Genomic DNA, 19,226 nt, shown 5'->3' with positions numbered 1-19,226 from the left:
GCTGCTTGAGAGCCCCTCAAGGCACCCACTGATGTGCCGTGAGAGGGTTTAGATGAGGCTGTGTACCTCTCTCCCAAGACATACCCAGTTACAGACATGCTGGACCTTTATCATCAGGATGGTTGCTGGGCCCAGCTCCCAGGCACATGCTGAAGCACCAGAGGATAGGATGCCAGCTTCTCTCCCATCTCACCCCCCTGCTTCCTGTGTGCCTGCATCTGCCAAGCAGCCCAACACAAAGCACATAGACACGTTTGTGTTTCAGGGAGGGTCATGCCCACCCACACAGCTTTAATGCAATGAGAGGATACAGTTCAGAAAGTAAAAGGATGTAGCCGGAAACACGGTCATGAGCCAGGAAACCTGTCTCCAAGGTCCCCGCTGGAGGGCACCCATCTCCCACCTCCTGGTTTCTCCAGGATTAGCTGCCACCTGGCCTAAGGACCTCCTTACTACCTTGCAGATCAGGGTGGCTGGCAGTGAAAATAGCTGCATAATCCAAGCAGCTTAGAATAAGGGTATCAGAGGCCACTGGCTTCCTGTCTCCAGTTCCAGGAAAACATGAGATGGTTGGGGAACAAAAGGTTAAACGTAAAGAAAGGCAACGCTCCTTTCAGAAAGCACTAACTCCCCCAACCCCTATTCAAAATTGCCTTCCAAAATTCTTTTCTAGGACGTGGCACAAATCAAAACACATTGGAGAATAATTTGTTTTTTAAATAGAAGCTTCATTCTATTGCTTTCATATCTTACTATATGATCTTTAGACCGCCCACATGACTTCTACTAGGAAAAAAAAAATTATACAAATAGGCTCTTAAGAGAAGTGACCTGCAGGGGAGGCCTGCTGCCACCAGGGGGCACCAGCCCCTCCCAAGGAAAGAAAGAATCCGGGGTTCACCTTCAGACAGCTCCTGCTGACTTTCACCCCTCTGTAAGGGCCTCTCCCTCCAGCCAGAGGAACAGGGCAGTATTGCAAGGCTGCAAGGCTGGGGCCAGCACCTAGTCGATTCAAAGACTAGGATCTTGGTAGAGGTAAAGGTCTCCATCTGGTGGCTCCTGCCCCTCCCCATTGCCGCCGCCTCTAATGCGCTTCCTTCACCCTGTACCATTCTGACCATCAGCTTTTAAAAGACAACTGGATAAATGGTAACTAATGTCACATACAGTCCTGATTTCTGGCCTCGCTTGAGGCCTGTGTTCAGCCTGGCCCTAAGGAGCCCTCATCCAGAGATCATGCACTCTAGGTTTCAGGGCCTCCCTAACCTCCTCTTCCCTTGCCACCCTCCCCCAAGCCCAAGGGGCTTCACTCACTTTCTTTAACCTAATTTTATAGCCATTTGACTAGACTCCCTGGTCTAGGATTCAGGAACTGGCCAGAAGTAGAAATCTGGGACCTTGACCTTGTTAAGATTTTACTTCTCTTCCAGAGAAAAGCAGAAAGAAAACCAGATCTTGGTTAAAATTGAGAACTAAAATGGATGTGAATTCAGAATGTCTTATTTTAGCCTCATTAGCACACTTGGAGGACTTTTAAAAACCTTAATTGAATGGCTGCTACTTGGGAGATCACATATTAAAATATAATTTGCTATTTTTTCCAGCCACTGTAGGTATTTTCCCTTCCATTGTCCAAAAAGGAAGCCAAGACATTGTTTATTGGCTCAGTGGTTCCTGTGTTACCTGCCTAATGCTGGCATTGCCAGAAAACCGCCAGGGCTGAGATCCAGGGAGAAGATCCATAGCACATTGGAGGGTGGAGGCAAAGACCCCAACACAGTATGGGGAGGCTGTTTGATGCTGAGAGGGTATTTTCAGTTGTGAGGTGCTGGGGAACTTTCTGTAAACTGGAGAGACAGGGGAGGGATTTTAAAAAGACAGACAACCCATACTGCCAGAATAGGATTGGCGTGAAGAACAGATTAAATTATATAAAGAGAATTTAAGGAATGTGGCAATTCTTACTCCAGAATTGTCAAGTAAAATTCATACCTGCTGATGTGATGTTTTGTGGCAACTTCACCCGCCAACTCTTAACCAGGATGGAAGGTGGCAGAGAGAGTGTGAGCAAAGTTGTGATTAAAAGTGACTGCTCTCCAGCAGATACAGCAGGGTGGGAGAGAAAAGGGGGGAGACAGTCTTCAGCTGCCATGGGGACTTTGGAACCCAGCCTAGAGGCAAGGAGGAAATGCCACATTAATAAACTGTAAGGCATCACCTCCATAAGTCACCTCGGAGTCGGTCAATTTGAACGTCAGCAAAATAGCTTGCATCAATATCAGTTTTTACCACAATGAACTCTGTCTTAAAAAGTTAAGTTGGGAGATGTGTTCTTGTGCTTCTTCATTAAATTATTAATTTTTTTCCAAAATGTTTCTCTTGCTTACGAGTGATGTGGTCACTGTCAGTCATCATTCGGTTTGCAACCATAGCCAAGTTTCCCAGAGGAGTATGGGTGGGCCAGGGAAGACACACTGGTCTAGACATCTAAAGGGTCCTAGCCCTGACCTCACCACCTCCTGCCCCTGCATCACTCTGAACATCAGCTCTTGGTGGACCTCACTGCTCATTGCTATCAAGTGAGGGGATGGACCAGAAATGCAGGATCCCTTACAATTCTAAATTTCTACTTAGAAATCATTTTTTATTTTAGTATACTTATGTCAAACTGATTTCAAAGAAATTATGGAGTAATCCAACAAGCCAGAGGAGGACAGCTGTGCGTGCAGCTTAACAGATGTCGAAACCCTGGTGAGATGCTGGCTTGTCAGGGGTGAGGCCAGACCAGGCATCTGATTCTATCCTTCTACAAAGGTCTGTTGAACACTTGCTTTGGCCTCCATTGTTCTAGTTGCTGGGGACATAGCAGTGAAAAACACAGCAAATACTCCTTACATTCTAGTGATGGGGGACACAATAGACCAGACAATTCAGAAAAAACAGTATGCAAGGAATGGAGTGCTCAAGAGAAGGGCAACAGAAAGTGCTGGGGAGGGCAGGGGCAGCTGAATTTTTAGACAGGGAGTCGACGCCTGGTCCTAAGCCCCAGTTTTTCACCTGCCCACAATGCCACGTGGCCCAGCTGGGCCGAGCAGATGTGTGGCAGGCTGGGAAGGATGAGCACAAGTGGGGCAGTCTGGGCTCTTGTTCTCGCACGGCTTCTCGAGAACCCACAGTCTTAGGAAAATCAGTTGACCTCTTGGAGTTCAGTTTCTTCTGCTGTAAAATGGGAATTAGGTGTCTATCTCCAGGGCATATCATGCAAATTAAATGACCCAATGTATGTTGCTGCACGTTGCGGAGTCTCAGGTTCCAACTCATGAGCTGTCCTTTCCTGCCCCGCATGGGACAGGAGGCGGGGGAGACTCCCCAAAGCTTCAGTCTCCTTCTGGGCAGAACTCCCTGTGGGCAAATTCTAGCTCCATGCAATTTCCAAAGGGACTCAGCCTGCAGGGCCCCTGGGCTCCAAGCCTCTCTGTAGAAATGGGGGGTGCTTCCTGGGTGGCTCTAGGGAAACCTGCTTCTTCCTTCCAGATGGAGAGGCAGTGGCTCAGGAGGTACATCTTCACTCCTCCAGCCCACTTTATCTGTTGCAGCCAGAGGCCCCTGGAAGGGCTTCTCGGAGCCCGCCCTCCAGGACCCTAGCTCAAACTCCTTTCCTTCAATGCCTTCCCACCGTTGCATCTCTAAGAGTCGCATCCTCTCTCTCTCTGCCCCTCTGTGCCTTGCAGCAGCCTCAGACACCTATATCTCAGGAACACGCTCTCCCTAGCATTTCCTGCCCTTTCTGAATCACCAGCTCTTGCTGGACTCTGCAGCTCAGCTTACACCCCCACCCCGCAGGGTAGGGGCACCCCCACCCCTACCCATGGGTTGAACTCATTGTGCCATACAGGGCCTGGCACACAATCTGGCACAGCCCAGATGCCCAGGGAGGTCAAGAAATGAATGAATATATGGGTGGCTATGGAGAGTGGGTGGGAGGGCAGGTAGGAAGTACGGGGAGTGGGAACGAGAGGGATGGGGCAGGGTGGGCAGGAGGGACAAGCAGCTGCCTCGGGCAAGGCAGGAGCCAGACATGGCGATGGAGAGAGGTGGAGTCTGGGGTTTTTTAGATGGATGGCGGCCGGCCGAGACCCCCACCAGCTCCCTTCTATCCACAAGCCTGAGTTCTGCAACTGAGGTCTGCAGGTCAAACGAGAAAATCTTGAACGTGAAGTGGAAACCAATTGAAAAAAAAAAACAAAACTGCGCTTTGAAAGAAATTCCAACAAACGGCTTTCACACAGACTAGCTTGTGTTTCAGCAGAGTTTATGATCTGAATTTTGCATTATTAGGAATAAGGACAAATGGGGATGAACAGCACAGGTACTGAAACGACATGCATTATACGATAAATAGCATCCACAACTCTCCCCGTCCTCACAGTGCTCCACGCCTTAAGGTTTTATGGTCGCTTCCAGAGAACTAAAAGGGGAGGGGGTGTTGTTTCATTTTCCCATTTGCACGTATTCAGAATGTGAATAACCATGGACCAGGTGTTGGTTGAATTATTGGTCCCAATTCCTCCAGCCCCTGTAGGATTATACACGCACTCATGACTTCCCTATTGGCCCCCATGCACATCTCACCCCTTAACTTTGGGTTTGGCCATCCACTTGTTTTGGCCAAGCAGATGTTAGTGGAAGTGACCGAAGCAGGGGCTTGAAATGTGTTTGTGTATTTGGACTTGTCCTTCTGTGCTCTTGGCATAACCACGAGAGAAGCGTGAGTCCTGAGAGAAAAAGCAACCTGGAACGAAGATCAGGCAAGCCCGGCTCGACACCAGCCAACTCACAGACCCAGCGCTGAGAAACAGGGGCCTGCACTGTTTGCCACTGAGATTCTGCCAGTGAACAACAGCTGACTAATCTGGACCACGACAATCGCACTCTTTGCTTAGTGGTGACACTGCCAGGCATGTGCTGGCCATTTGCCACACATCTTCCCACATAATCCTGACAACATCCCTCAGACACAGGTGCCACCATCTCCACTTTACAGAGAAGCATGCTGGGACTCAGTCAGAGCAGCCTGCCCAAGCTCAGGGCTAGTATGTGAAAGGGCCAGGATTCCAATCCATGTCTGTCTGCCTCCAAAGCCCATGCGGTGTGCCAAACTTGCTTCCATGTGGAGCAGAAGTTATGCGTACAGAAGAGCCCCCACTCCTGAAAATGCCAGAAGCGCTTGGTGCCTATTCTTCACCATACCCTGTGATTAGCAAAGTGCATTGTTTCACAACTTTATTTCCTTTAAAACACGTATGGGGGCTGGTTGTCTTTTTCCAATTATGACTGAGCTGTTCATCCTCAAATGCCCCAGGAGACAGCCCTGCAGACAACTGTGACCAGCCTTTTCACAGAGGAAGGCCCTGTGAGCCATCTTGGCCTCACGGCCAAGCGCTTGCTCCAAACCACCTGTTAACTGTGCGAAGTCATGTGCCGGGAGAGGTGGTGGCGCTCGCGGAAGTACTCCTGGCAAATGGGGCACGTGAGGGCCTCTGCTCTCAGCCTCTTAGAACGCAGGTCGGGCCCTGCACGCTCCTTTTTGTGGTGGGATCTCATGTGGAAGACCAGGTCGGAGGTCAGGCGGAAGGACAGGTTGCACTTGGCACACCAGTTCTGGGTGGACAGGCCCAGGGAGGTGAGCGTAGGGGGCAGCAGGGCCCAAGAGCTGGTAGAGGACGACAATGGGGGCGTGGGGATCTGGACCGTGGCGTGCTTGAGCCACAGCGTGGGGGCGCCCAGGAAAGTGCTACAGAGAGGAGCATTTGGTGGCACTGTTTGCAGGTTCCAGAAATCACCCACCAAAAGCTTGGAGTTGGAAAGTCGACCCCAGCAAGTGACATCAACCGTGTTGATGAGTCCCAGCAGCTCTCCCAGGGCATCTGCAGGTTCACCGGCCTGAAAGACACAGGCTGGTCCCAGTCTCCCTGCTGGACCCCTGGCTGGCTTGCTGAAGGCACTTCTCTGCTCCCTGCAGGCTCCGCTGGGCCACACAGAGATGCAGGTGCTGCCAGTTAGGTCCCTGGGGATATTGAGGGTCAGCTGCTGGGGGCCAGGCTGGCCTACAGGGCCACTGTGCTCTCTGTCCTGGGCCTGCCCGCCCCCAAGCCTCTTCCTGAGCCGAGGCACCTCTGTGAAGGCGCTCTGCCTCTGTTCCCACCAAGTCTTCTGGGGCATCAGCTTTCCCAGCCTGGGCTTGCCTGGGACCACTGACAGTACCATTTCGGCACAGGCCTCATCCTGGCCACTGCCGCCCAGGGCAGTCTCAGAGCCCAGGTGGTTCATTTTCTCCAGTAGCACCAGCTTCCTGCCCCAGCCCTGCTCAGATTCACAAGCTGCCATCTGTTTCCAGCTGAAGGGCTCCGCAGAACTCCCTTCCCAGTAGCCATGGGGCCACAGAGCCTGAGCCAGCTGGGTGAGGTGGATCCTCCAGCAGCTGTCAGCCCCCGGAGTTTCTGGAGGGCTTGGCCCGGGGAGTGGCTGTGAGATTGAAGGGCTCCCCTGGGGCCTGGGCCAGCACACTTGGACCACAGGGCTCTGCAGAGAGAGGAAGCAACAGGCCATGAAACGTGTGCTCTTCACTCAGGCACATATCATAGCATGCAGGCTGCAGGAACTTACAGACCTCCTCCCCTCACCCGGGACCTCAGCATCTTGGGCCAGTTGCTGATAAGAGCATGAACTTGAAGGCAGACAAGTGTCCATGTGAGTCCAAACTCTGCCAACCTTCAGCTGTGTGATGTTAGACGAGCTACCCTTCTAATTAATCTTCTCAGCTAACTTGACCAGAGATGGTTTTCCTCCTTTGCATCCAAAGCATCCTGACTGCTACAGCTGCAGCAACTCACCCTGACTCAGAGCACGTTTTCACCCCTAGATCTCCATCAGAGAGGAAGGACCACAGCGCACAATGCTGCCACCCAGAGGCCAGATTCAGTACTGCCCTGCATCTATCAGCATCCAGGCAGCAGCTGTGTTAACAGCGGCATAGGGCTTCCACCAGTCAGTTGTGACCTGGTTGACACTCTAACACCTCCGCACCCTGATATACAGCAGTTTTTGCTCCTTGCTGCTCAATGTGCTAATTTTTCTTCCAAATCATCACACGCGCCAGGACATTTCAAGCACTCTGCAGCACACGTGACCAGAGGGTAAAAGCTGGACAATAAGCACCCAGGCAAGGCAGGCTGGGTCCAGGGCCGTTCCTGGCCCTGCTCCCACGCCCGGGGGCAGCCGCCTTCCTACCAGGCCCTGACCCTGCAGCAAGTGTGGGTCCCCCCTCTCCCCTCTTCTGACTACACCTGTTCTTCACACACTTGCTTGTCCTCTGCTCACCTGCCAACTGTCAGAGGTCTTCTTGTGCCAACCTACTTGGCATTAACAGGGGAATCAGCCTCTGCTTTGCCCTCAAGGTGCTCATGGCGCAGGGGAGACACACAATGGCCATTTGTGATGGCACCTGGAAGGAGAGGGAGCCATCAGCCCTGCTGGGGAGACATTTATCCCTCTTCCCTGATCAGCCCACCAGCAAGTTCTTGAAGCTTGCTCAACCATCCTTAAGTGTCTCCTCAGCCTGTCTCCTCAGCTTGCTGGACCATACTCCACTGAGTGGTCTGAGCTCTTATCATTAAGAAATAAGTGTCCTGAGCCCAGGAGGACTGTGAGGAGTGGGCAGCTCTGATCCTTCCTCACGGGGACATCATTTAGGTTCAACTCAGCTTCTTCTTCTTCTTGGCCTGCCTCCTGCTCCACCTGGAAAAGGCATCACAGATACCTGCCCTCCTTATCACTGTCTTGGTGACAGAAGTCTGTGACATGTGTTTTGCATATGAGTGAAGAGGACCCTGGTCCTGCAATACTAAGCATCCTGCCCAATGTCCCCTGCAAAGAGGAGGCGCAGCTGGGGAAACCCAGGTGTGTGCCCCCAAAGCCTGCTTGGTTGCACTGGCCACGCCACCTTCCCAGAGTCCCCACTGATGAACAGCCAAGTCAACCATGTGACCCAAATACCAAAGGGGCGTCTATAAAAGGTTTAAGCTTCCTTTTCCGGCCTTCTCTCCAATTTCTCCCAAGCTTTTACCCAATCAAGAAGTCAGATTCTTTGTCTAACCTGTGAAGTTTGAACAGTTCGTGAGGAAACCCATGCCAGCCCCACCCTTCAGCCCATCCAGAGAGACTCCAGTCTTCTGCTTGGTCGTCCTGAAAGGACTTCCAAGATGGGCCACCAGGGGGAGCTGAGCCTCTCCAAATAACTTTTCCAAACTGAGTCCTCAAAGGGGATGCCATTGGCATCAGAATTAGTGCCAGCCAAGAAGGCAATGGCATCCACTCCAGTGCTCTTGCCTGGAAAATACCATGGACGGAGGAGTCTGGTAGGCTGCAATCCATGGGGTCACGAAGAGTCAGACACTTACTGAGCGACTTCACTTTCACTTTTCACTTTCATGCGTTGGAGAAGGCAATGGCACCTCACTCCAGTGCTCTTGCCTGGAAAATCCCATGGACGGAGGAGCCTGGTAGGCTGCAGTCCATGAGGTCACGAAGAGTTGGACATTTACTGAGCGACTTCACTTTCATGCATTGGAGAAGGAAATGGCAACCCACTCCAGTGTTCTTGCCTGGAGAATCCCAGGGATGGCGGAGCCTGGTGGGCTGCCATCTGTGGGGTCGCACAGAGTCAGACACAACTGAAGCAACTTAGCAGCAGCAGCAATGTTACTTGAAGAGGCAGAGATGGCCACGTCCCTGCATTGAGTGACCCTGAACTGTCCTTCTCACCTCTCTCGGCTTCAATCTCCCGTCAACTGGGGTTGGACTGAATTATCTCCACAGTCCTTTCCAGATCTAACCATGCGTGACTCCAGTTGGGATGAAGCCATTTCTCCCTCTTTGTCAAAGAATAAGCACTCTGCTTGAACCCTGTTGCTGAGCTTCCATGAGCTCACAAAGACACACACACACCCAGGCACACTCACACCCTCACATACACATGCATTCACAATACATACACACCCACAGTCTCACATGTATACACTCTCACGTACATACTCACATACACTCAAACACATACACACTATTACACAATCAAATGCACATACACCCTCGCACAAACTCCCCCTTTTTCTCTCTCTCACTCTGTGTCCGTCACTGTTTACCAGATGACAGTTTAGAACCACCTGATATGTTTCCCACAGCTGGGCAGGAGGCTGCCTTGCTGACCGAGGTCTGGCTGTACCCCTGTACCCCTCTGCACGTAGCCCCACTGCGTTGCCCTCACAGTTCGGGCAACATTATCCAAACACAGCCATGCAGACCTCTTTGACAGAACTTCCAGTGTTCTGAACAACAGATGAGACGACCTTCTCAGCTATAAAATTTGAAACATGCCGTCTTCCTGCAGGCTGGAATGTTTGCTACCAGAATGCTTCATGATATAAATATACATCTCACCATTTATTGACTACATAAATGCACGCACCAGAGATGCCAAGAGCTTAACACATCTTATGTCATGGGATTTTCACAACTACTTGAGGAATGTTGCAGGCCTCAATCCAAATGTGTTCATCTACAACTTACAGAGGCCGTATCAATAAACTCTGTGCTGCTCCAGCTTTTTGAGACTCTTCTAGATCTGGATTCTGTCAACTACTGAATCCATCCAAAATCACTCATCAGTGTTATCATCCAACTCTTGATCATGAGAACAAGAAGGAGAAGGAAGAAAAGGTGGAGACCAAGGTACTGAGCTGATGGGAGACCTTGGCATGCCGCCCACCCTCCCTGAGGGCCACCGCTCTCACAGGCACCAGCACCACCGGGTAAGGTCACTCAGGCAAGTGCAGAGAATGTCCCACCAAACTCCTTCTGGGGCCCCGTCTAACCTTGGTCCACTGCATGCAGCAATTACCAGAAGGAAGTCTTTCAAATGAAAATGACATGAGTCTGCTGTGGCTTGTCCGGGGTCAGGGGACCACAGGCACAGCCGCTCAGTGCTGCTTCTGTCCCCCTTTCCTACGTGGATCTGCCAATGCCCCTGGCAACTGGAAGGTGGCTGTCTGTCCAGACGATCGCTGAGCAAAGCAGAGCTTTCCACCTCTTTCTCCTCCCACTGACATCAGCTGTTCTGGCAGCAAGCGGATCTATGCACCCCTTGATTTTTCCCTCCCATCCAGTATTAAAGGAACTTTGCTGTCCTCCACACCCCTCAGTAGCCTAAGTCCATTCCGGGCTCTTGATCCCTGACGCTATTTACTCATCCTCGTCACTCTGCTGTGTGTGTCCTGGGAAGGGACTCTTCTTGCCTTCCTTGGTTCTTTCAGTCTGAGCTCAGCAAGACAAACCTCTGAGCCATACAGACATCATTCAGTGCTGGCTTCCCTCGTAGCTCAGATGGTAAAGAATCTGCCTGCAGTGCAGGAGACCCAGGTTCGATCCCTGGGTTGGGAAGATCCCCTGGAGAAGGAATTGGCAACCCGCTCCAGTATCCTTGCCTAGAAAGTCCCATGGACAGAGGAGCCTGGTGGGCTGCAGTCCACGGGGTCACAAAGAGCCGGGCACAACTGAGTGACTAACACTTACACCCTTGTGGACTCCCTACTGAAACAATCGGACTTCAACCCCAGACTCTCCAACCTTTTCCCAGCCTTTAGATGAAGTAATGATCTTGGCAGACTTCTGAAACTGAGCCTCCCAAGTCAAGAGTCGGTCTGACCATGTCTGTCCTCCCCTCCCACTGGGAATACTTCTCCCTCAGGATTCAGTCCTTCTGGGCCACCAACCAGGGTTCTACTGACCGAAACAAGAGGTTTTCTGAGAGGAGAAGCCTCACCTGCCCCATAGTGTAAAAGCGCGTGTTTCTCTGTTTATTACCTACTGCTGGGGCACCGGCTGCAGACTCCAATCATTCCTTCATCTGAGCAGCACCAGCCACACTCTCACTTTCTGTTCAGGTTCTAACCTGGCGGTCCCAGGAACCTTCCAGCCTCACATTCACAGGGAATTTAAGTGTGTGGGTTTCTAGGGTTAGAATGCCTGGGTCAAATACAGCTCTGCTCTTGCCAATCACATGACCCTGGACAAGGTGCTGACCCTCTCCCTGCCTCTGGTGTCTCACTGTGGATCACCGTAGTGCCCACTTCATGAGGTGGTTGTAAAGATTAAGTGGATTAACATACCTAGAGTGCTAAAGAGCCTGCCTCAATAAATGTGAAAGTGAAAATGTTAGTCACTCAGCCGTGTCCAGTTCTTTGCTGGAGTCTTCTGGGCCCCAAGACTTTGGTTTCCTCAGACTCTGGAGATGCCTCTCATACTTTTTTGGAAGATTTCTAAGGATACTCCTCTATCTACATCTTCTATATGTGGCTTGTGTGGTGCTGGGTTTTCCTATATATACTGTAGCCTGCCAGGCTCCTCTGTCCATGGAATTCTCCAGGCAAGAATACTGGAGTGTGTAGCCATTTCTTCTCCAGGGGATCTTCCCAACCCAGGGATCGAACCTGGGTCTCTTGCATTGCAGGCAGATTCTTCACCGTCTGAGCCACCAGGGAAGCCCAGGTTTATCATCATACTAGTAATTTATTATCATACTAGTTCCGAAGGTTAAACACAAGCTCAGGGCTGCCTTCCCTCCACTCATGCCCCTCCCTGCCAGGGACCAGCACACAATAGTGTTTAATAAGGGACCAAATGGCCTGGGCAGTTTCCACCTTCCCCCTCCATTTATAGGAAAAAGAACTCTTTCTCAAGCAACTGAATGATAGCAAGTTGCAGATATCTGAACATACTCACCACCCCAAGCTAGCCAGCCAGCCTCCAATTGTCCCAAGTTGCAGCTGAGAAACTAGGTCTTATTCAGTGAAACCATCTGAACTGACAGTGCCTTTCTCCGCTGCTTCCTCTTCAGCTAAAACAAATGAGAACAGAAAAAAGTCTTCTGGGCCCCAAGACTTTGGTTTCCTCAGACTCTGGAGATGCCTCTCATACTTTTTTGGAAGATTTCTAAGGATAATCCTCTATCTACATCTGCTATATGTGGCTTGTGTGGTGCTGGGTTTTCCTAAAGGGAAACATACATGTTTTCTAGATATCCTCTAGCCAAAGAACCCTGAGAAAATGAAAACTTGCAGAGTTGTCCAGGCCTTCCTGGAGGCTGGCTGCTGGTGCCATGCAGTGGTGGGAAAGAAGAGAAGGACTTCCCAGCCAGCCCTCGAAGGCTCCGCATTCAGTTATGCCTACATCCCTCTAGCAGCAATGCTTGCTATGATCAAGCAGAACCAAATGCAGGATTCCCAGGATGCAGCCAGCCCCCAGGCCCACTGTGGGGTCAGCTGCAGGCCTAACACAGCTTGGCCAGTGCCAGTGGCAGTCTTCAGAGGAAAAGCCCATGGTTTGTACGACAGACTGCACAGTCAGACTCTACAAGAACATCACTGGCTAGAAAGAAGAAGAGAGGCAGTCTACTGGAGAAGGAAAAGAAATTCAAAAGCACTGCAGCTCAAGATTGTGCCTAGAATAAAAAAACTATGTGATCATCTGTTTTAAAGAAAAGTTGTCACCTCTTAGGGTTTTTGAAAAAGAAATCTGCTAACCAGAGCAGACATGATAGTTCTATATCATTGGAAAAGCATCCCTTCCCTCTCCCTCCCCAAATTCTAATACCTGGGAAGTCAGAGGTTAAATGCTGCAAAAGACAATTTAACCCTTCAGATCAGAAAACAGTCTCCCAAATCAAAGTGTCATGCTTATACCTACGAAAGTGTCCGATGTTCTTTGACATAAAGTGGAAAAAAAAATTTCTTTCAATAAACACACTGAAATCTTCTTCCATCATTTTTAATTTTTGTTCAATTCTGTGTTTTATCTACTGACAAATTTGCTTTTGCGTATCAGCCAAAAGTCAAATAAGCTGAATTATCACTAAAAATCATAACTAATTTAAAGAGCAGGTTAACTTAATTATGAAAATAAAAGCCTCAAATGTTGGGCAGTAATTAGCAGCTTTAAAACCAAACAAGTTTCCTTTTTACAATTTTTACATATATCTATAATGTATGTGTATGTGTATGTTTGAACATATCGCTATACATGACATAAAAATATCAAATAATGAACTCATGTCTGATTAAATTTTTAAGAAGCAGAAAACTGCTTTGCTATATAATACTTTCTATTTTATTTCTCAAAAATGAATCAGATTTGTTTTTCTGTATTTCTTCACTTAGTATCTTGGATAAGGAAATGAAACCTTTCTACTGTGATCTTACCTCATGTACACAAAAACACTACTCTCCAATGTCACAATAATTGTTATAAAAAGGCTGGATCATTCGACAGTAATTATCAAACCTAAATTCTGCACACCACCAGCACTGACAAGTATACACTTTATAAATTTATAGTTAACTTCCTGTTTCAACTCTCACCCAAATGTTTCCTATGCAAAGCTCTCGCCTATTGTCTTCCCACAACTGCTCTCTGAATCCCACCCTGGCCCTCCCCACCAACCTGGCCTTGTACTGCCTGCACAGAAGGATGGTACAGGCCCCCATGTTCCCTTAATGTTCCTGCAAAATTTAGCTTCCTGGTGATGTCTGCGTCTAAAGGCCAAATACCAAGAAAAGGATTCAATCAATGCCTTGTTTCTAAGTATTTCTTTCAGCTCACCCTGAAAACTCAGAGATTTATAACTTGATCCTTGATGTATTTTCCCACAACAGACACTGAACAGGTTACATGCCTAGATCTTTGATATAATCAGCTGGAGAAAGGACCTGGAACAAATGCATTGTTATTACCCTAGTACCCAGAACAAACTCTGCCTAATAACGGAGCGGCAGAGGATGGGTGAACGGCTGAAGGGATGACCTAAATGAACCGCAGCACAAAAAGTCAACCTAGGAGAAAAAAAAAAAATCCAAGGTGGAACTCTTGATGGGGGAAGGAAAAGGGGAAGAAGGGAGGAGGAGAGAGAGAAAGAAGAAGAGAGAAAAGGAAGGACGAGGGACACAGGTAAAACAACGATGGACAAGAAAAGGTGAGACAGATGAGAGGGAAATACAGAAAGAAGCAAGGAGACAAGAAAGGGCAGGGAGAGGAGCAAGCAGCGCGGGGGCGGGGAGAGAGGAGCGACGGGGAAGGCTGCTGGCGAGGGAAGACCCGGGCAGCTAAAGGCAGGGCTGAGCGCCCGCCCCGGGGCAAGCCCAGGAGAAGTGAGACGACTCCCGACCCCCACGCCCATTCGTGGCCCCGTCCCGGGGGCAGGACAGCGCGTCTCACCTCGGCTCTCTCGCGGCGCTGGGGACGCGCTGGCAGCCCCGGCCGCCTCCAGGTCGGGGCCGTGACACGCGGCTCGGAACTTGGCTCGCGAGCCCTGGGGCCGGCGGGGCCCCGCCTTCCCGGACTGCCCCGCCTCTGAGGCGGGGCCTCGGGCCTCGGGCCCCGCCCCGCCCGCCGCGGGCAGAGGGGTTTCTGGGAAGGGCCTGCGAGAGGGCTGAGCGCTCAGAAAGCGGCGCCTAGGAGACCCGCTCGCCGCACCGCTCGGCTTCACCTAGCCCTCTTGGCGGGGCCTGGCCCGCCCGCGAGCCCAGCTCCGCATATCTCGACCGGCCGTCCCCGCTGGCTCAGGTCTTGCCCCATGCCTCGCAAGTTCAGGATGAGGAGGGTGCCCTGGCGCGCGGGCTTGCCTTTGGAGGTGGCGCTTGGACTGGCAGAGGCTGCACCTGATCCGCGTGCTGCGACTTCTACCCTCTTAGGTCTCCGAGACCCAGGCGACAGACACTCAGTACAGACGGTCCGTGCCATGCGGCTACAGACCCTCCGTGCGCTGCCCAGAGACCCCCATCAGCGTCATGGACTCCCCTTCCAGGCTGAGCGGCCGTGCAGGCTCCATAGTTGGGGCGTCCCCGAGAATCACCCACACTTCACTGGAGCTGACTCTCAGCCTTTCCCGAGCCACCTCAGTTGTGAAATGGCAGCGTTTTGCCAGATAACGGTGAGTTCTGTGACTTCACAGAATGCACAACTGTCAGGGAACTTAATTACCCACGGAGGGTGGGAGAGGCCAGGGCCTAAAGGGTTGGGGACAAGAGGAAATGCCTTCTAAGTGACTGCATTCATGCCAGATCGTGGACTGATTATCTCTGGAGTGAGGGTCAGAGGAGAGGAGAGTAGAGTCTCAGGTAACCTGAATGGTTGCAGTGGCATCCGGGTGTGTGGGTCACATTGTTTGAGCCCAGCAGAAGGCAGAGCAGATTAGATCCGGGAAGAGAGAATCCTTGAGGGACTAAAGGGAATCTTCCTTCCTTCAGTCACTCAGTAACTGTTCTGGATGCCCCTGAAAGGAGAGTGTGGGTTCATAAGGTGACAAAGTTCTGTGCTTTTCTCAAAGATTTGGGAGCATCTGTTACACAAGGCAAGATTATAAAGGAACAAAATTATGATGAGTCTGAGGTGGGCAAAGTGAAATTCAGAACAGACATTAAAGTTCTGGTAACGGTCCCCAAAGCCAAACTCTTCTTCTGTGAAGAGAGCCCACTAATTAATATGGACACGAGAAATCAAATCTCCAATGTGCAACTCAGTCAGCCTTAGTGGAATTACAGGACTTCTAGGACAACCTCAAAAATAATCTGTCCACCTAGAATTCTGTATCTAACCAAACTGTTACTCAAGAGTGAGCACAACACAGATATTTTCAGGGGTACAGACCCTGAATTGAACACCCTCACAACCTTGGTGAAAGAACTACTAAAGAATGTGTTTCAGAAGGAAGGAAACGGAACCCAGAAGAAAGGAGAGAGTTTCAAGAAACAGTGACTGGAAGTCCAAGATCAAGATGTCAGTAGGGTTGGTTTTTGATGAAACCTCCCTGAACTGTAGGCAGCCACCTTCTGTGTCCCAAACGCTGCCTTTTCACTGTGACTGCCTGAAGCCCATCTCTGGTGTCTCTTCCTTTTCTTATGAGGATACTAGACTTAGGCCCAATACTTAAGACCTTATTTAACCTTAGTCACCCCCCTAAACACCCAACATCTAAATGCAGTCCCATTAAGGATTCAGTTCAGTTCAGTCGCTCAGTCGTGTCCGACTCTTTGCGACCCCATGAATCACAGGACACCAGGCCTCCCCGTCCATCACTAACACCCGGAGTTCACTCAAACTCATGTCCATCGAGTCAGTGATGCCATCCAGCCATCTCATCCTCTGTCGCCCCTTCTCTTCCTAATCCCTCCCAGCATCAGAGTCTTTTCCAATGAGTCAATTCTTCTCATGAGGTGGCCAAAGTATTGGAGTTTCAGCTTTAGCATCAGTCCTTCTAATGAACACCCAGGACTGATCTCCTTCAGAATGGACTGGTTGGATCTCCTTGCAGTCCAAGGGACTCTCAAGAGTCTTCACACCACAGTTCAAAAGCATCAATTCTTTGGCGCTCAGCTTTCTTCACAGTCCAACTCTCACATCCATACATGACCACTGGAAAACCATAGCCTTGATTAGATGGAACTTGTTGGCAAAGTGATGTCTTTCCTTTTAATATGCTATCTAGGTTGGTCATAATAGTCTTACCTAATAGCAAATCCAGATAAGAACAGCACAAAAATAGGAAATTACTGACTAGCCTCTCTCATGAGCATAGGCAAAAAAAATCTGAACTAATACTAAATTCAATCCAGCAGTTAAAAAATATCATGGCCAATTTGAATCCATTGACAATATGTTAATGTTGTTTCAGCTGCATTAATTTAATTAGCCATATTAATAGATTACTGGAAAAATATGTGTTTCTCACAAAATATACAAAAAACTTTAGTTAAAATTCAGCATCCATTCATATCTAGCACACCAAGAGTATTAGTGAAATACCTTTATCTGATAAAGTATTTCTACCAAAAGCTTTCAGTAAGTATCATTCTTAATGGTGATGTGTTAGAGGCATTCTCTTAAAAATCAAGAATGCCTCCATCATAGCTCTACTCTTTGGAGTAGTCAGGACAATGCTTTTTATTTTTATGCTGACCCAGTGGATTTGATAGTTCAATTTTTAGAATAAGAGAGCCTAGCAAGTTGAGTGACTATATCAATCAATAAGTACCTTAAAACTTACACAGCTTAAAATTTTATTTAAAGTAGCGCTTACACTAGCAGCAAATAATGTTATTTAGAGAAGGTACTTGACAAAAGAAGTGAAGATCTTCACAGGAAAATGGAAGGTATTGAGAAAGACCCAAATGAATGAAGACATCCCTGTGTTCACGGAGAAGAGGAGTCCCGATTACAGATTCGAATACCTCAAAATGAATCATAAACAAATCTTAAGAAGGTTTTGGTGGAGTAGAGAGTCAATTCTAAAATCAAGGGTTGATTCTAAAATGTGCATGAACAAACAACTGGCCAACAATTACCCTAAGAAAAATCCGATGGGTGATTTACCTTGTACTGGCAAGGCTCGCTCTAGCTCTCTGTGTATGTTAGGCTAGGTATAATAATTGAACCCTGTGTATATCAGATTATAACAAGCCCCACCAAATCGTATCAGCTGAAAAGCACAAAGTATATTTCACTCATATATCTCATTGTTGCGCACATACATGTCCATCCCAGATTCCCAGGAGGGAGCAGCACTTCTCACTTACTCAGCTACTAGGCTGTTAGTTCCACTTAAGTCACAGCTGGGTTCTTAAAGCTTCTGCTCGGAAGTGGCACATGTAACTTCCATTCATGTTTCCTCGGTGGACTCAAGTCCAAGTCTGCCGTGAGTATGGCAGGGAAGCAGCCCTCTACAAGAGGAAGGGAGAGGGAAAACCAGTAATACAATCATTCACATGATGGTGATTCAGACAGTGCGGCGTCAACACTCTCGATGAAACCAATAGATGGATACAGGCGATAGGACAGAGAGCACAGAACCAGGCCCACAACTGTACGGATTTTGAACACATCAGAGGTGACGTGTGAATCATGGAGGATAAAATAGAACAGACAGCAAATGATGTGGGAACAATTTGCTCTGTATATGGGAAACACGAAATCAGATCTGTAGCAAGAATCACGCTTATAAATTAATTCTAGGTGGATTCAAGATGTCAGTCTGAAAGGCACATCTTTAAAACTTTTAAGATAAAACCTCTTTCACCTTAGCAAAGAAGAATTTATTAAATAAGATACAAGCTGTGCAAAACTTAACAGCTTCTAAAAAGTGACAAATTTAACTACATTAAAATCAAGAACTTAAAAAAGAGTACATATGTATACATAGAATACACACACACACATATACACACACTATACACACACACACACTGATTCAGGAATACATATATTTACATATATAAATCACTTTGCTCTATACCTGAAACTACCACATTGCAAATCAACTATACTTCATTTTTATAAAAACCAAAAATTTCTGTTTTATTAAAAGGCATTAAATAGAGTGAAAAAAGAGCCACACACTGAAGAAGATCTTTGCAACAATTGATAAAAGATTAGTATCCTAAATAAAATGGAATTTTAAGGAATCAATATGAAAGAGAAACAACTAGAGAATGGATACATGCAGAAACAGGCATTTCACAAAGGATGGAAAATGAATGACCCAAAATCTGTTGAACAGAACATCAGTCCCTTCAGACTGAAACAGATGCTGAATCAATATAAAAATATATAAAAATATGACAATAGCAAGTGTCATGAAGGATATGAAGCAAAGAAAACCTAATAAGCTGTAGGGAGAAGTATACTGGATTTCATCAATTCCAAATATCTTTTATTTAAGATATTCCATTATTTAAAACACCACTTGAACAACAAGAACTACAAAAATCTCCAACACAATTCAAAAACATTTGTAGTTTTTGTATTTTTGTTACACATATTTGAAGATCTATTGTATATTTATTGCAGAATGACTTGCAGCATATTTCTCTCTTTTGTGCCAACAAAAGAAAATAAAATAAATTGGTAAAAGTATTTCTAAAAATGTTTATATTCACAATCTGGGTTTTTGAAACACTTTTGACTCAGAGTTGTTTATGTCCAAGGTTGGCCTATGGAGACACAAGTCAGCCATTTCCGATTTCTGGTCCCAGAAACTATGAGCATAATAAAAACTTGTGCTTACTTGCTCAGTCATGTCTAACTCTTTGTGACCCCATGGACTGTAGCCCACCAGGCTTCTCTGT

General features: G+C 48.3%; 1 protein-coding gene across 1 annotated transcript; it reads right to left on the bottom strand.

Moving 5' to 3' along the window:
* Nucleotides 1–253: 253 nt before the first annotated feature.
* ZNF488 (zinc finger protein 488) lies at nt 254–14,392 on the bottom strand. Its single transcript, XM_027962233.3, is given in 4 exon segments — nt 254–6,377; nt 6,380–6,582; nt 7,381–7,504; nt 11,836–14,392. Coding segments are annotated over 2 exon segments (972 nt in total). The 5' UTR covers nt 6,435–6,582; nt 7,381–7,504; nt 11,836–14,392; the 3' UTR covers nt 254–5,460.
* Nucleotides 14,393–19,226: the final 4,834 nt, after the last annotated feature.

This window comes from Ovis aries, chromosome 25, assembly GCF_016772045.2.
Source record: "Ovis aries strain OAR_USU_Benz2616 breed Rambouillet chromosome 25, ARS-UI_Ramb_v3.0, whole genome shotgun sequence".
NCBI lineage: Eukaryota > Metazoa > Chordata > Mammalia > Artiodactyla > Bovidae > Ovis > Ovis aries.
The sequence above is the reverse complement of the archived record's forward strand: the minus strand, read 5'-3'. Positions and strand labels throughout refer to the sequence as shown.